Source organism: Gavia stellata, chromosome Z, assembly GCF_030936135.1.
Source record: "Gavia stellata isolate bGavSte3 chromosome Z, bGavSte3.hap2, whole genome shotgun sequence".
NCBI classification, from domain to species: Eukaryota; Metazoa; Chordata; class Aves; order Gaviiformes; family Gaviidae; genus Gavia; species Gavia stellata.
The window spans coordinates 2,969,289-2,985,086 of record NC_082637.1 but is presented as its reverse complement, the minus strand read 5'-3'; the positions used below and the strand labels follow the sequence as shown (position 1 = coordinate 2,985,086).

General features: G+C 45.1%; 1 protein-coding gene across 2 annotated transcripts in view; it reads left to right on the top strand.

The window, feature by feature from the left end:
• Positions 1–4,363: 4,363 nt before the first annotated feature.
• The window catches only part of ME2 (malic enzyme 2), a 37,917-nt gene continuing 26,482 nt past the window's right edge, over positions 4,364–15,798 (top strand). For both annotated transcript variants that reach the window (XM_059833324.1, XM_059833326.1), the window contains exons 1-2: positions 4,364–4,445; positions 12,084–12,207. In XM_059833324.1, the coding sequence (XP_059689307.1) occupies positions 12,100–12,207 (108 nt within the window). In that variant the 5' untranslated portion in view covers positions 4,364–4,445; positions 12,084–12,099. The remainder of the gene's footprint in view (positions 4,446–12,083; positions 12,208–15,798) is intronic.

Sequence of the window (15,798 nt, the reverse complement as noted above, 5' to 3'; positions counted from 1 at the left end):
AGGGGATGAAGGCACCAAAAAGGCTGTCACCTCCCCCTGCGAAGGCCGCTCTGTGTGGTACCTGTAGTCTCTGCCCCAAGAGGTAAGGCAGGAGCTGGGCAGTGCTTGCTTCTGCCCCCACCATGGTGTCCAGATTAGCTCCAGTACAGGTAAGTCTGTGCAAGCCATGTCGCTGTATTCATGGAGCAAAAACGAGGAGGGAGGAAATGGTCATTGGTCAGGATAAGTAAAGTAGCGTGGGGCAGTGTTGAAGGTGAACTGATGAAGCTGAAAATTGAAGGAAGCGGAGGAAGAACCAGAAAAGCAAGATGAAATATGACCTGGTTAGACCATCTCAGATTGTGTCACCATGTCCCCAGCTGTTCAGGAGCTCAGCAGAGTAGAAGCATCCAACGACCTGAGGTCAAACAGATCACCAGCCTAAAAAGAGGCTCCAGATCAAAAGCAGAGAAAGTAAAACGTCAATTAAAAAGCAGCAAATGCCAGACCTGTTAACGTACAATAACAGTTTTATGAGTCACTGACAAAGGAATTCATCAGAACTAGGGAGGGGAGGGACCTGTATCCATGCACACCAAAGCTCCCTAACTGGGCAGACTTACAGACATGTATGGATATATGTTTAAGCAACGTCATCCCTAATCAAGACAGATTTAACAGTGCCACAAAATGTCCCCAGGAGCTGCAGCTTTATCATCTACGCTGTTAAATCGTTAGCGCAATCCCAGGCATAGTTCTGGATCAGGCCAGCTAGCATTTTCCCAAACAATTGCTGGAGACTGTGTGGGAATTAGCATGGGAGACACTATTCCCAAAATACAGTCTGCCTGTGAATGTTGGGTTGGATGCTAAAACACTTTAATAGCATGGATGTGGGCTGTTCCCATGTGAGCTGGTCTCAGAACCAGGGAATACTCTGGACTCATGTGATTGCAAAAGAGCTACATGAGAAATTTTAAGCAGAATAACCTTAAAATATAGAAAAAAATTACTAGGCAGAAGTAGAATCAAAATAATGGAAACCATGTAAAGGCAATTAGCAGTGTTGTTGCTCTAAAGATCTAAAAGAGGCAAGGTTTGTGGAGAGAAGTAATATCTTTTAGTGGAATTGGTCTAATAAAAGATACTATTTTTCTTCACAAACCTTGCCTTGAGGTAATGATCATCTTTACTGCCTAGTTCCTGCTATAGCCTCATAATGTAAATGAGAGGAGTCATTAGGGTCATCTCTCTATGTGAGGATTAGTCTAACCTTAGAGTTAACCCCCAGCACTTTTTAAACAGAAATGAAGAGTAAAAGGTGAAGATGCCAGTTTTTATCAAGTGCAGAAAATTTCTTCCTGAGAGATGGCTTGTCTGCCAGTCTGTACGGTAAAAATTTCTGAGATTGGAGGTAGATAAACATTAACATGACTGCTTAAATAATTATTTGTTCAATAGCTGTATATATATAGCTACATTATCAGTGTGTTTATGGGAGTAACAGTGTAGGTGTTGAGGCAGCACTGTGGAGGGAAGGAAAAGAGCCCTGGATCTAGGTGAGTAGAACAGAGAAGTGATTTTTTTTTTTTTTAAATTCACGTTAAGAATCAGCGATATAAAAACCAAGACCACTGGGTCCAGCTCTGGTGATGTTGCTTTAAATAGGATATTTGAAAAACTGGGAATGTTACAGAAAGGAGAGACAAAATTATCTCAAGGATGGGAAATAAAAGTCTTCTGTTTGATTTATCAGACAGACTCAGTTACAATCAGTAAGGTTTATCATGAGAAAAATGAAACAGGAAGTATCCGACTTGGTGATTTAGCAAAGGGAGACAGAAGAAGCAGCAAATGATCCAAAGCCCAGTAAAACTCAAATGGGAAATACAGCAGAGTTTTAAGAGAGTGGAAGTGATTTAAGCACCTTGATGTATACCTTCAAACTGCGACTGGATGGCTTATTTTACTTCAGCACAACCTGCTGGCTTCCCCCGAAAGGGAACCCCAGTAAAACACGATGGCCGGTATGTCTGGGAAATCTGCTAATGATAATCGAATAGTCTCCTGTTGTATTAAAAATTTCTGAATGAATTCACGCCCTGTAGCGAGTGAGCTGTGAAACTGCCCGAGGCTGGTCCCGTACAGCCAAGAGGGATAGCAGAGACGTGACAGTTGGCTTTAAGGGATTGAGGAATGCCAAGGGCTCCCAGTTGTTCTCTTGGCAACAGCAAAGCAACAACATCATGTGCGCCAAAAGAAACTCTTCTGTGTTGAGGACCAAATATGGTGATAAAAGTCCTCAAGAGGAAGAAGAAACAACTGCTTTTCTTGTCCTATAGCACGGGCGGTTGCATGAATTACCTATAAATGTAACAGTCACTCGGTGGCTATGTAGAAGCATGAGACGAAGAACAGGCTTGAGAAAGCAGGGTCCCATGCTGCATAGGATTGCTCTCCATACAGATCAGACGTAAAGCACCCCCGTTATCTCAGGACAAGCCAAGTTTGGGTTATCAGGTAGCAGGCATCGCTCCAGGATGATGCTGCCCACCTGTACAAGACTGGGGCTGTGTTCAGGCATGAAGCATGATCCAGACCTCATCTCCGCAACGACCTATCACTTGAAAAAGCTTTGGTGGGTTGGAGTCTGGATTGGAGAATGAATTTAACTGATACCAAAGAGCTGCTGGGAGAAAACGCTGGTGAGAAAGTAGCAGGTGTGCTGTCGAGAAATGAAAGCTCTCCCTCCCATTAAAAACTGTTGCTGGGAGTTTCAGACCCTGCAGCCCTGCCAAATCCCATTCCCTGGGGTGGAGGTTTTTCTCTTCTGGGACTAATTACAACACAGCTTTCAAGACAGTCATTCTCTCGCAAGGAAGTGTTATGCAGTATATTTCAGCAAGGCGTTAACTGTTCATTAGAACTCTTGGGGAAGATCCTCAACCAGTCTAAAATGACGTGGGTTTACAGCAATACTGATTTATACTGTTCGGGTATGAGGCCCGGCGTTTTTAAATGCCTTTAATTTGAGCTATTTTTAGCCAGCCACAAAGTCATGACCTTGCATGTTATTTTAGCGATCTCCTTTGTTTATAGGTGCAGCACCACATTACTCAGAAATGTTTCAAAGCCATCTCAGTCATGCTGACAGGGGCGGGGGAAAGCAGCAGAATTTGCACTTCGTGACAGGCCTCAAAATCATGATTAGAAGAGGAGGTTTTGATTAAGTGGGTTTATATAGTTATTGTTACAGTTACTATAGCAACTCTGCTTCTTTTAACTGCACAGTGCTCATTTGTACATCTCACAATTTAAATCACGTTAAGTGCCAGCAGAGGAGTAACAGCCTCATAACCTGCAGGTGGAAAACACCTCGGAGTTTGGGCTGGAGAGGAGACGGACGAAGCCTCAGGTGAGATGAGCCGTCACGTTTCATACCGTCGTACCTTCCCTCTCCAAACACTGTGAAGGCTTATCTGGGGAAGAGTTTTCATTTCAAGGCAAGAAGAGCATTAGGACATTAAGCCCTATGTTATTATGAAAAGCGATGCTTTTTCAGACCATGACTCTTTTCTGGGCCTAGCAATTTTAGCGCTGACCCGCAGCATTAGCTGCCTCGCCACCTTCTGCCCTGTGTTCATCCCAGGTGCTGTACATCATGGGTGTTCCAGCCCTTCAGGCTCTGTACGGCAACACACGAGACAGAGGTTAACTCCTCAGTGCTGTCACTCGGCGTGTTTTGAGGAGCCCTAATCGGTGCAGGGGATCCAGGACTGTGGCCCCAACCGCTGGGAAGCGGCGTCCATCTTGCTTCAAGTACCTATACCCGGGGGAGGACCCCGTCCCCCCGCCACTGAGACCCGCTCTCTGCCACCTTCCTCCTGCTTTGCCTTTCCTGCCTCGCCCTCCTCCCCAGCGTGCCGCCCCTCAGGAGCCGCGGTCCGCCGCCACCCCGGGTGCCCGCCGGCAGCCCTCACGGCTCCCGTCCCCTCGCGCTCCCGGTCCCCTCAGGGCCCGCGTCCCCTCACAAGTCCCCGTCCCCGCGCACAACCCTTCGCCCCGCCCCCTTTCGGAGCACCGCCGCTCAGCGCCGGGAGCCGCGCCCCGCCCCTCCACGCTGATTCGCTGTCACGCCTGGCCCCAATTAACATATAACAGACCTCGCCCTGCCGCGCCCAGCCCGGTTACTCCTCTGTCAGGGCGGGGAGCTGTGGGGAGGAAGGCTCATTGGCCGAGCGCTGCCGTCGGCCGGCGAGCCGGCTTCCTTCTCATTGGCTGCGTCGGGTTGTCAGTCATGGGGAACGCCCCGCCCTCCGGGGTGTCCCTCCCTGGTGCCTCCTTGTTTGCTCCATTCGGTGGCGGGTTCCGAGGCGGACGGAGCTCTGGCGGATGGGAGCTGCTGTTGCACAATAGAAACAGGTCCTCGGCCAGCATCACTCAGAGGGCAGCAGCCGCAGGAGGAGGTAGATCCCGTTCTGGTAACAATTTTACAATTGCAATGGCGTACGAAAGGCCTCTGTCTTTTTACAAACCCGTGTCTTGGGGGCGCTTTCTCCAGACCCCCGACCCTTTCCTCCTCTAGTGCCTCCCCCCTTAAATCCTCTCCCCCGGCCCTGCCGCCTGCCTGTTGCCAGGGTGAGGAGAGGGCGTTCGCTTCGTGCCCTGGCCGCGTGTGCCGCCGAGCTGTGGCCGGAGGTGTGCGGTGGGCAGGACCGGGGCCGGGAGGGCCGGGGCGGGGTCCAGCCCCCTCCCGCCGTGAGGGGGCACGAGGCCCACCCGGGAGCGGGGAGGGGGATGGAGGGAGCTCCGTGTCCCTCGGTCCGGTCCCCTGGGGCCGACTGAAGTCGCGCCGAAGCAGCAGCTCGTCCCGCCTCCGCGGTTGTTGGGAGGCCCCGAGGCTCGGCCTGCTGCGGGGACCCCCCTCGGGGCAGCGCGGGCCGCCCGCCCGCCCGCCGCGGCCCGCTGCCCTGGGCCCGGCCGGCCCCGGCGGCAGGTGGAGAAGGCTGAAGGCGGCTGTTTTGCTGCGGAGGAAACAGGACGTGAGCTGCCTGAGCCGTGCAGGGGTGCGTGTTTACCAGCTGTCAAAACGGGTGACAAATTCAGCTGCCACCCACCGAGAACAACCCCCCTCGTTTGTAGCGGCTCCTCGGGTCAAGCCTGGGAGGACGCTCCCCCAAACTCCCCAGATTTAGGGTGCAGCTGCTTCTGCAGCTCCTCAGCCTTGGCGGGTGGTTCCCGTGCCCACTCTCAACCTGAGGTGAACTTTTATGGCGCGGCCCTAAAAGCGAGAGATTAAAAGTTGGGAAGTAGCAGAGCTGCTGGTGCGGCGTTGGAAGAGGAAACGCCGTCAGGCTGCCTGGTATTTTTAGAGCTAGTCTCTCTGGTCCTTGGGTTTTGCCTCTCGTTTGAAATACCACCGTCACAGGTCCTGCGTTCCTCTTGGCTTCGCCGCACCGTAACGTTAAATGGTGCTAGATAAGACTCTGAGCAACGTGCTGTGTTCTGTCACGGCACGAATCTCTAACTACTTGAAGAAACCCAAAAACATACAGCAATGTTGATAAAGGGCTGATAAAAAGGGACAATCTTGCAGCCAAGCAAGCTATTAATTATTTGGTATCTTTGTGTTCTTATTTCCAAAAAGTTAGTAGTGAACAGCAAAGGGAAGTTTTCTGTATATGTGTACGTACACATGGGAATACAAAGAGGTAGGCAGAATATGAAACTGCAAGTAATCCGTGTGTGTGCGCAGCCAGCAGCGTCTAACGTGGTTAGACATGGTCAGGTCTATAGAAAGTTAGCCTGAGCGTGTATTTTAAGAGAAAGTGTGTGTTACAGTCCCAGGATAAAACTTCTGATAATCCTCCGCAGTAGCGTTGTGAGTCAGCGGCGTGAGTGCAGACAGGATTTGAAGCTTTTTCTTCTGCAAACTAAGGAAGAAGCTGTCAAAATGCGTGGTAGTGTGCCGTGCTTGAGTGACTACTAATTGAATGTTCATCTTTACTACTGGTGGCAGCACCTTTATTGCAACAGAAGGAATGCTTCGCTGTTACTTGGGCTGGTAACTAATTGTGTATGAATAGTTTTTCAGATTCTTTCTGTGGTTTAGGTAGGATTTATTTTTTTTTTAGAGGTACAAATTTTAGCGCACACCAAGGTTTATAAGTGGTTGACAGGCTTATACTTTGCACGATCTCCACTAAAGGTAATTCTGAATTAGCCAGGAGCTGGGTTTCTCCGTGCTTATTGCTGAGTTATTCTCCCGGGAAGAATTCCCTTTTGTGAGTGTGCCGCAGTTGTTGAGAACATCCTTGTTTCTCTCTCAACTTATATCCAAAAAAAATCTGTATCTTTGAACTGAAGAAAACAGCTCTAATACAGCTGTGTACCAGTTCTTCAGAATAAAGCAACAGTGGCTGTCCGTTTATTTGGAGGAATTTACTATTCTGCAATCTTTCTGAGGATTCTGCAGGATAAGGCCTTTGTCCTGCACATGTAGATGCATTTACCTTTACTACTGGGAGCCCTCCCAGTGAGACAAATGGAATAAAATCAAGAATGTGAATACATCTTGTCAGAGTAGGCCAAAAGTACTGCTGCTGCAGTTTTCACAGTACAAGATAATGGACTTTCTGATGCTTAAGAAAAATATTTAGGTCAGATCCATTAACGTATAAAAAAAATATCTCTCTGTTGCGTGGTAGTGAACCAAGACTCCAACACCAAACAATTTAGTCCTACTTTCTAGTTGTGCTGCGATAAGTTTGCTGGTATTCTAAGTTAAAGTAATGTGGAGAACATATGCTCTTTTTACAAAGGTGTTCTGAAATTATTCTCATTTGAATTTGGCTAAGTGTGCTTTATTTGCTGAACGTTTCAAGCCTCAAATTGTGAACTTACTTACTCTGCATCTAACTTTTCTTCTTGTTGAATTGGTTGCCTCAGAATAAGAGGGAAGAAAAGTACTCTCAAGATCTGCTTCCAGAATGACCATCTCACCACTGCTGAACATTTTATTAGTAACACCCCCCCCTCCCATATGACTGTACCTTTTAATTTGCAGATCTCAAGGTACCTTAGAAATGTAATTTAAAATGACGGCTCAGGACTTTGCTGGAAGGAACCTGAAATACTATTACCACCATTTTCTGCTAACTTCCCCCAACAGCATCTGATCAGCTCGGGGAGTCGGAGGTGTGGAGTTGCTGTGCAGAACTGCGTCACCCAGCCTCGTCTCTCTGCTCCTTCCTCCACACACGTGCGCACTGGGGTGCTCCCGATGTAAAATGGAAGTGCCCCCATTCCCCTTTGCTCCCCAAAGCACCCGCTACAGTGCTGCAGGGAAAGCTTGCTTTCTTTAAGCAAAAGTCTCACTGGGAGACACATTTATAGTTGGTACTTGCCTAATGTAATAATTTTAGACTGCTTTATCATTACTGAAGTGATGAAGCCAGCTAGCATGTACCTGGTTTGTGTCATGCTTGGGTAGGCAAGGCTTGTCTGTTTATTTAAAAAAAAAAAAAAAAAAAAAAAGAATAGAATGCAGTGGTGCATCCACACCAGATTCGGGATAGTGCAGACTCACAGGATAGATTGCTGTGGGTGCAGAAGAGAAAATGTTTGCTGGCCCTAGAGCAGCGGTGCTTAAAAAGCCAAAACCAATTGAGATCAGAAAAATTGGAAACTCTGTGAGGCCTCTATAGTCTTGAATTAATAATTCCAGCTTGTGTTATCAAAACCAAGTTTCTGTTAACACACAGGTCTTGGTAATTTCTGTACATGAAAGAAAGACTGGAACTCTTCATTTATGCAGGATTTCGGGAATACTTGAAATATATTTATGTTTAGCCATCCTTCAAACTGAAGGAAGACTGCAAAGTCATCGAGCGCCAAGTTGCTGGCCACGGAGAGGTAGTCCTTTGTATTAAGGTATAATCCCCAAGTCAGGCAGCTGGTGCAGTAATTGAAGCAGACCTTGCTTTAATTGCCACTGAGCTTCCTGACTCTCTGAGCAATGTAATTGTACCTTTTAAAAGTATGATGAACCTTTCCCTTAAAAGTAGCTTTTGCAATTTAACAAATCCATAATTGCAGCAGCAAAACATTTGCTCCTAGATAAGGGCACTTGTGCAGTATTGGTAATTACTTTGACCTGGCCAGATGCCTCCTGATAAGGCGCAGCAGAGAGCTGTCATCTGGTATGCTGAAGAATTTAATTCTCTTAAATTGTGACACAGCATGTATGTGGTAGTAAGTCAAAAATTACCAGTTGCATTGGATTAAGTCTGGTGGCGCACCGCAGTCTTGTTTAGTCCTTACCATTGTCAGGTACTGAAAGAAGAAAAGAAATCCTTGTTCTGGTTATGCTGACACATGTTTTAGCAGCAATTTTATTCCTCTTTCAATTCCTCTGCTTTTTTCCTAATTGCTCCTCACAAGACGTTGCACAACCTCAGTCCTCTGTGTATGTTTTCACATCATTGCAACGCCCTGTCTTTCCCTCAGTTGACATCCTTCTCCCTTCTCGATCAGCCTTTACTGTCAAAACCGTCTCTGCTTTTTCTTATGGTTAAAGTACCGCCATCTCAAGCCTCCTGTCTCTTCTAGAGAACCCATCATAAACGATTTAAAGACCTTCCCACAAAGCAGCAAGACCCAACCCTTTCATCCCCTTGAAACCAGGTATCGGTTTGGGGAACCTTTTTTCACAGAATCACTAAGGTTGGAAAAGACCTGTAAGATCATCAGGTCCAACCATCACCCCAGCCCCACCATGCCCACTAAACCATGTCCCGCAGTGCCACGTCCACATGTTCCTTGAACACCTCCAGGGATGGTGACTCCACCACCTCCCTGGGCAGCCTCTTCCAGTGTTCCACCACTCTCTCGGTAAAGAAATTTTTCCTAATACAGACCTGTCCTTGCAGCTTGCTGCCCACCCTGAGTGCTTCCCAGAAACAGGGCTGGCAAATACAAGCCACTGGGCACGAGGCTTTGTGTCCCTTCTTCCTTTCCCACGAGGCCAGAGGAGAAGCGGCGCTGCCCAGGGCAAGCTTATTTGTTGTCAGTCGGACCATGCTGTATCTAAAGTATTTTTATTGTCTGGTGGTATCCTTCATCTGAGAAGCTGTTAGCTGTAGTCCCAAACTCCTGGTGTGAGCTGTTTTTATGGCTACCCCAGTGCTGCATGTGCCTCAAGCCATCCTGTGAGCCTCGGCTGGGGGGGAGCGGTGTCAGCCTGGGAGCTCTGTTTTAAAAATTGTTCAACTACTAAGTGGTGTGTGTAGATGTGGCCTTGATTTTTACTTGTAAGGGTTACTGGATTGTCCTGTGCATGTATTCTTGAGGAGGAAGTAGGACTTTTAAAGCAGAAGGACTTGGGCAGATGGGTGGCTTGTTCTTGCCGGGTTGGTGGCCAGCAGAGCCAGGAGGAGAGGGGAGGCGAGTCACGGAGGGCCATGGCCACGTGGGCAAAGCAGAGAGCTCTTGGCCCTCCTACAGAGGAGTATGGACAGGGGATGGGGAAGGATGCTTGCTTTGTGGTTTCAGCGTAAGTTATGCCGAGTTCTGGAGGCAGATTCTTGCTAAAAAGGGTTTAAAAGTCTGTCACAAAAGGAGTTACAGATGTGCAAGATAGGAGATGAAACAGAAATAGGAAACCATTGGAAGAGCAGGGGAAGGAGAGCTCAGGATTAAGTAACCAGTCAAGTTTTATGCTGGATATAAATTAACTGGGATCGTATCTCTTGGATCTAAACAGAGGGACTGGGTGGAAAATGAAGCCTGATTCTCCCACTTGCTGTATGCCTCTGAGATGCCTCTGCCAAGAGAATGATTTTAGGTGCCTGTATGGCACCTCAGAGGAAGGGACCAAGTCTCCTCTCACACAGGAGAGAAGAAAGTAAGATTTGTAAGATTTGAATCACACCCCTGAAAAGTCTGTCTCTCGTTGATTAGAGAGTTAATTGATGAAGTTAGGAGAAATCTGGGCCACTATCTTGTTTGGTTCTTAAATGATCATTAATTGCAATGAAGCAATTTAAATTTAATTAGAGTAAGATAAGGTGTGGTGTTTGGCCTAGTTTTTAATTCCTTGCTTAAGGTATTTGCTCATGACAGATTGAAGCCACCCTCACACCAGACTGATGGGATACGGGCAGAGGTTTGCTGCGACACTGTAATCACAGATCATTTTTAGCCTCACGTGCATGAGGACGTGGACTCGCAATTGTGTAACGATGGCAAATGAGCAATCAGAATTAAAACCAGTTAAGGCTGAATTTGCCATTCCTAAAGGCTGGTTGTTTTGCAGCACAAATTTAATTTTGCTTATCTGATCCTGATTTTCAGTTGCCCTGAGTGCTGGCAGACCAGCTGTGTTTAGTCCACCGCTAGCTGGTTTAGGGAGGAATTATCATGGTAAAAGCAACATTTGTTTGTAGTGCTGGCGAGGCTTCCATTCGTCCTGTCTCCACGCAGTAAATTTATGTTCTTTACCACAAAACAACTAAACACATGGGTTTTGAGTGGAACTCTTTTCAATTCCAAGGCTTAAACAAACAAACAAAGGATGAGAGAAAAGGATCCCGCTGAATGTCAGTGCTGCTTTCCTCTACACTTTATAATGGGTAGAAGAGAAACTCGGATATAACTTATGATGAAAAATATTAAATGTTTGCATGTTCTTTTAATGCTTGGAAAGATTTTGAAGAAAATCCTCAGATTGTAACTTGTAAGATCAGTCTGCCATCTTAAAAGTTGATTATGTGTAAATTTGGTTATAGAAAGGTCTTCTAAAGTATTCAGGCTATCTTTAAGATAATGAAGTTTTGTTCCTTAATCTAATTCTGGCTTCCATCTGGAAGAAATTAAAAATCCAAACCATGCATCATTTCATGCTTTAAAAATGCCTCATACCTGCTTTACTGTCCTCGCATGTGTCTTGGATGTGAACATAGAGCTGGGCCAGGCGTTGATGGAGCACCCGCTGCAGGGGTCCCCCACCCGCACCAGCTGCAAGGGAGAGGGAGAGGGGTTCCCTGCCATACCGACCCTGGGTCTCTGCCTTCCTCCAGTGACTGCATAGGTCTATTGCTAAAGGGATTTATTTTTTTCCCTCTCCCCATGTCAGGATTCTGCACAATATTGCATCTGAGCTGTGTACGTCTGTCCTTTCTGGCCAAACTTAATGTGCCTTCATACAGGCTGTGGGCCTGTGTAAGGTCTCGCTGCGATTGCTGTTGTCTCTCTGTGTTGGTGAAAGAATGTTTAGAGATGAGTCTGGTACGCATCCCTTGCTGGCACTGTGTTATACAAGCATGTAATAAATGATAATTTCTGCTCTAAAGAGCTTGCACTTAATAGTTGAATAAAATGGGTTTGAGAGTGGTTATCACCTGGTGAGATTAACAACTAAGCTTTTGAGTGGTACTAACGAATTTTTTATTCTGTTAGGGAAACATATCTTTCATTGAAAAGGACATATTCTCTCTGAAAATAACCTTTTTTAGGTTTGGAATTTTAAAAATCTAAGCATGGAATCCAGAGTTCAGTGAATTTTTGACCATTTTAATTCTACATTTTGTTCTAATCTAGTTTTAATATGCTAGTAGTTTCTTTCCTTTCTGTTGTCTGCGCCACAAGATTTCATTGTCAGAAAGCTATTGGAGAAACTCAGCTTAAATTTTCTTGCTGCACTAGCCCAAGTCACTCTGTCCTCCCTGGTATTTGCACTGGTGCCAGTTGCACGGGTCACCACAGAAGGTTAATATTTGCTAATGGCAATTCTGCTCGGGGTTTATGGTGCAGCTAGAAGACCATACCTAGTGAATGCTGACTGACTGCAGCCCACAGTACAATACTGGCTTACACTGGTGTCCCTGGATGCTCTCTCCACTCATTCATGCACTCCCGTTGTTGTAAAGCCTTCTTTCTTTTTCTTACTCCTGGCTGCTGCAAGGCAATTTTGGGTTATTATCACAGTGTTAAAGCAACGAGTCTTATCTAGCACGTACGTATTTCTTTTACAAAAGATGGCCTACAAATACGAACATTAGTTCCACTGCCTCTGCATCTGAATGATGTTCTTTTCTTTTTCGCAGGTGCAGTATAAAGAAAATGTTCTCCCGACTAAGAGTAGCTGCCACTCCCTGTGCGATGGCACGTCGCAGCGCACATACGAAAGAAAAAGGCAAGCCACTGATGTTAAACCCACGAACGAACAAGGTTGGTAGTGTGTGATTATCAAATATCTTATCTTCATCCGGTAATCGTCCAAAGGACCTTGTTCCAGGGTTAAACCACCTCCAGGAGGTGTACTGGGCCACAGCCAAAAAAGGGTACAGGAGATGGAGGAGTCAGTGATCGTTTCAAGTTTACTACATGGACACCTTCAGTACAAGGACTTCCAATAACACCTTCTGCTTCTGTCAGCCTGCGCTTCCCCTTGTTTGCTGTGGTTTACACAATCAATACTGCTGCTTCCTTGTGCCAAATGAAGAGTCGCTGATTCTTGCTGACTACTGGCTTAGTTTTTGGACTGGTTGAATTGAAGTAAAGCTTCAGCAGATAGTCTTATTTCATCATTTGCAAAAGTTAATTCTGAATTCAGTCTTGCCAGTGAAAGAAAGCATTAGCCTCTCTGACCTAGTCCTGGCTTTTTCCTGCAAGGCTGTGAATTGGGACCAAGCCATATCAGTAAGAAACATCCCTCTGCAGAGAGTCGGACAGAGAGCATCTAAAAATAAGCCTTGAATGGAGCCAGCTGGGAGGTAGAGGCATTATTTTAATTCCATGCATTGGGAGGAACTTCTCCTAAGAAAGTAGCTTTTTTTCTTCACAGAAATTTTCCTATTTCCACAACCCCATCCCCAATCTCTTTTTTTCCCCTCAGTAGGAGTAGTGGTAGCCTTCAGGAATATTGAAACAATTAATGTGTAAACTAAAACTAGTAAGAAATGAGATAAGAGCTTTAGGTAGCTGATCCAAGATATCTAAAGTGGCCAAGAAAGGTGACAAATCTAGCTGCCTCTGACAGGGTATTTCTTGAGCAATTGTGCTACGGAAGCTGGACTTCCATAGTTTTATCCTATGTTTTTAATGTCTGGCTTTTCTCCTCTTCCCAATTGTCTTATTTTTTTCCCCTTCTGTAATGCCTTCTATTTCCCCTTCACTGTAAATTTCCTTCCCTTCCTTTTCTGCCCATGGCCCTGACTCCTTTACCCCTGTATTCTTAGTTCCTTCCCATGTCCCCTTTGCCTAGACGCAAAGAAGCACATGCTGCTATAAATTGGCCAGCTGGCAAGCCAGACACATAACCTCGAGCCTTTCTCTTAGCAGAAGGGCTAGGCTGGCTCTTTCCTCTGCACAGCAAAATGTTTTTCTTTTTTTTTCTAGAAGTTGGCCAGTGGGCTCAAAATACCTGGGGAGGATATCAAGCTAGGAACTGCAAGCTGCATCTCCTTGTGTCCTGCCCATAACTACAGGGAGAATTGCTCATGTTTCTTTTGGCAAAAGTGCTTCCTGAGTGTCTTGACAGGAAGAAGCCACAGTGTAGACCTGTAGTCATGTTTCTGCCTGTTTCTTGTACAGTATAGTGTAGCGTGAAATGCCTTGGTGCTGCATGAATGCAGGTTGCATATATAGAGAGAGGGCTGTAGAAGTTAAGAGACTGGCTGACTGCAAAAATAAAATTGGGATTGCTGTGTTGGGGAAGGAGAAAAGAATAGATTGGTGTGATTTGTCAAGATCAGATTATCTCGAGACTTTTCTGAGCTATAAACACTTTGACATGCCAGTGGAAATTATTTCAAGCCCTGTAAGCTTTTCCAAGTCCTGATTATGCAACAGTATTCAGAAATAAAAACAATAGGTCATTTCTTCTTGTTGTTGTAGAGGTAATACCTTGCTAACTTTTTTTTTAAAGCCTGGAATTCTCTGGTGGACTGAGCACAAAGCAGTATTTTTTAATGGGTTTTTTTGAGGAGGTGGGAAGAATGGAGACCTGCTTATTAATAGCAGTTGATTTTTAAAAAATATTTTAATGTCTCCAACAAATGATACTTGTGAGAGGAAAAAAACTTTCCACATTTGTTTGGCTCTGTTGTATCAGTCTGTCGTTAAGGCTGACACCTGTTTGCATGGATCTGTAGGCTAGTTGAGTGATACTGCTTGATATTGCATGCAGTATCTGTATAGAAATGTATTTTTGAAATTCAGCAGAGAAATAAATGATTGACTAAATATGCAAAGTACTTTACCCTTTGTGCTTTTCTTGCCCACAGTGCCTCATGTGCATATATATATATCATGTACATACAGGCACAGATAAAGGCCTTTATCTCTTGCTAGCAGCTTGTTGAGCTCGTCATTTTATGACTTGTGTTTTAGTTGCTTGTGTTTAGTTTTTATAGTTCCTATCAACTCTACAGAACATTTGGTCCCCTCTAATGTATGTGGGCCCTAAAATAAGAACTGCAAGATGGCAGCATCACTAAAAGAAAACCACCCCTTCCCTTGTGCAAATTAATCTGCTCCTCTCTTTGCTATTGGAGTAGGTTTTTCTCTTACCGTTTGGTTTTTTTCTTTTCTTTCCCATCCTTACCTGTCTTTTGCAGGTACATCATACACCTACATCAACTGGTTTGGGTTTTTATGTTTGAAGCCCAGCTTTCAAGTGTTTACTGTCAGGGTGGCTCAGAAAAGGTCATGAGCTATATCAGTAATGCCCTTGCTGTTGCAGCCAAACAATTGCAGAACATACTGTAACTGCATTGCTGGCATCCGTGTATATTTACGATCTTCCACGATGTTTGATTTCTGCTCTGTGACAGGGATTCAAATTACAGTTAATTGGCTTCAGGACCTTTTATTCTGCTGGAGATCCCTGCTGTGCCAACGCAGCATTTTAAGCTTGTTGGGTGCTTAGAATGCTGTTAGGACAATCTTGTTTGTTTAGTACTGGTAATTAAATTGTTATTTATATTGTGGTAATGCTTCGGATTCTCACTCAAGGGCCAGGATTTCTTCTTCCAGCACAGAAGAGATGATGCATGAGTAGATGATCCCTGACCTTGGTGATGTCCATTCTGCCATGTAGAGTGGCATCAGTCCGTCTTTATCGTCACTGGAAATATGTGACCTGTAACTTTATTCGTATGTTTGCTTTCTGAGTGCTTGCAGCAAATTTGTGACTCTGAATAATTTGTGACACTTTCTGTATTTTAGTTGCTGATTTTTCTACCTTGTGGCATCAATTCTTCTTGTTATTCTCTAAGTGCGTGACTGTATTTTGTACAGTTGATTCCATTACCCTTTTTTCTGTTACTCTGTTCCTCAGTATTGTTTGGTTATTTCATTCTTTAATATCATTCTCCTGTACTGGCAATGCCTCTCAAATTTTTAGCTTCAGCAAATACCTTTAGGACATTGCATTAAACACACACATATGCATGCACACATATTCGTATGTATGTATATGCCTGGGCACATGTGCATCAGAATACGTGATAAATTTTAACAAAAGAGTTCAGACTGATTCCTGAGGAACTGTCCCAGTGTCTGTCTTCCATATGGGTGGTCATCTTCTCCTATTTTGTATTTAGCTAGACCATTAATCACAGTTTCATCTGTATTCATTCCCAGCTTTTTCAGCCCAATTTATTTTCATCTGTACCTTACTGAATACTTCCAGAAACTCTGATAGATTACCTTTGTTTAAAGAATCTGTTTTCTTAACAAAGATGTATGTGACCTCACTGGCTTCCCATAAATACCCCAACAGTGTGTTTCCAATTCAGAATAAAAAACAAACAAACA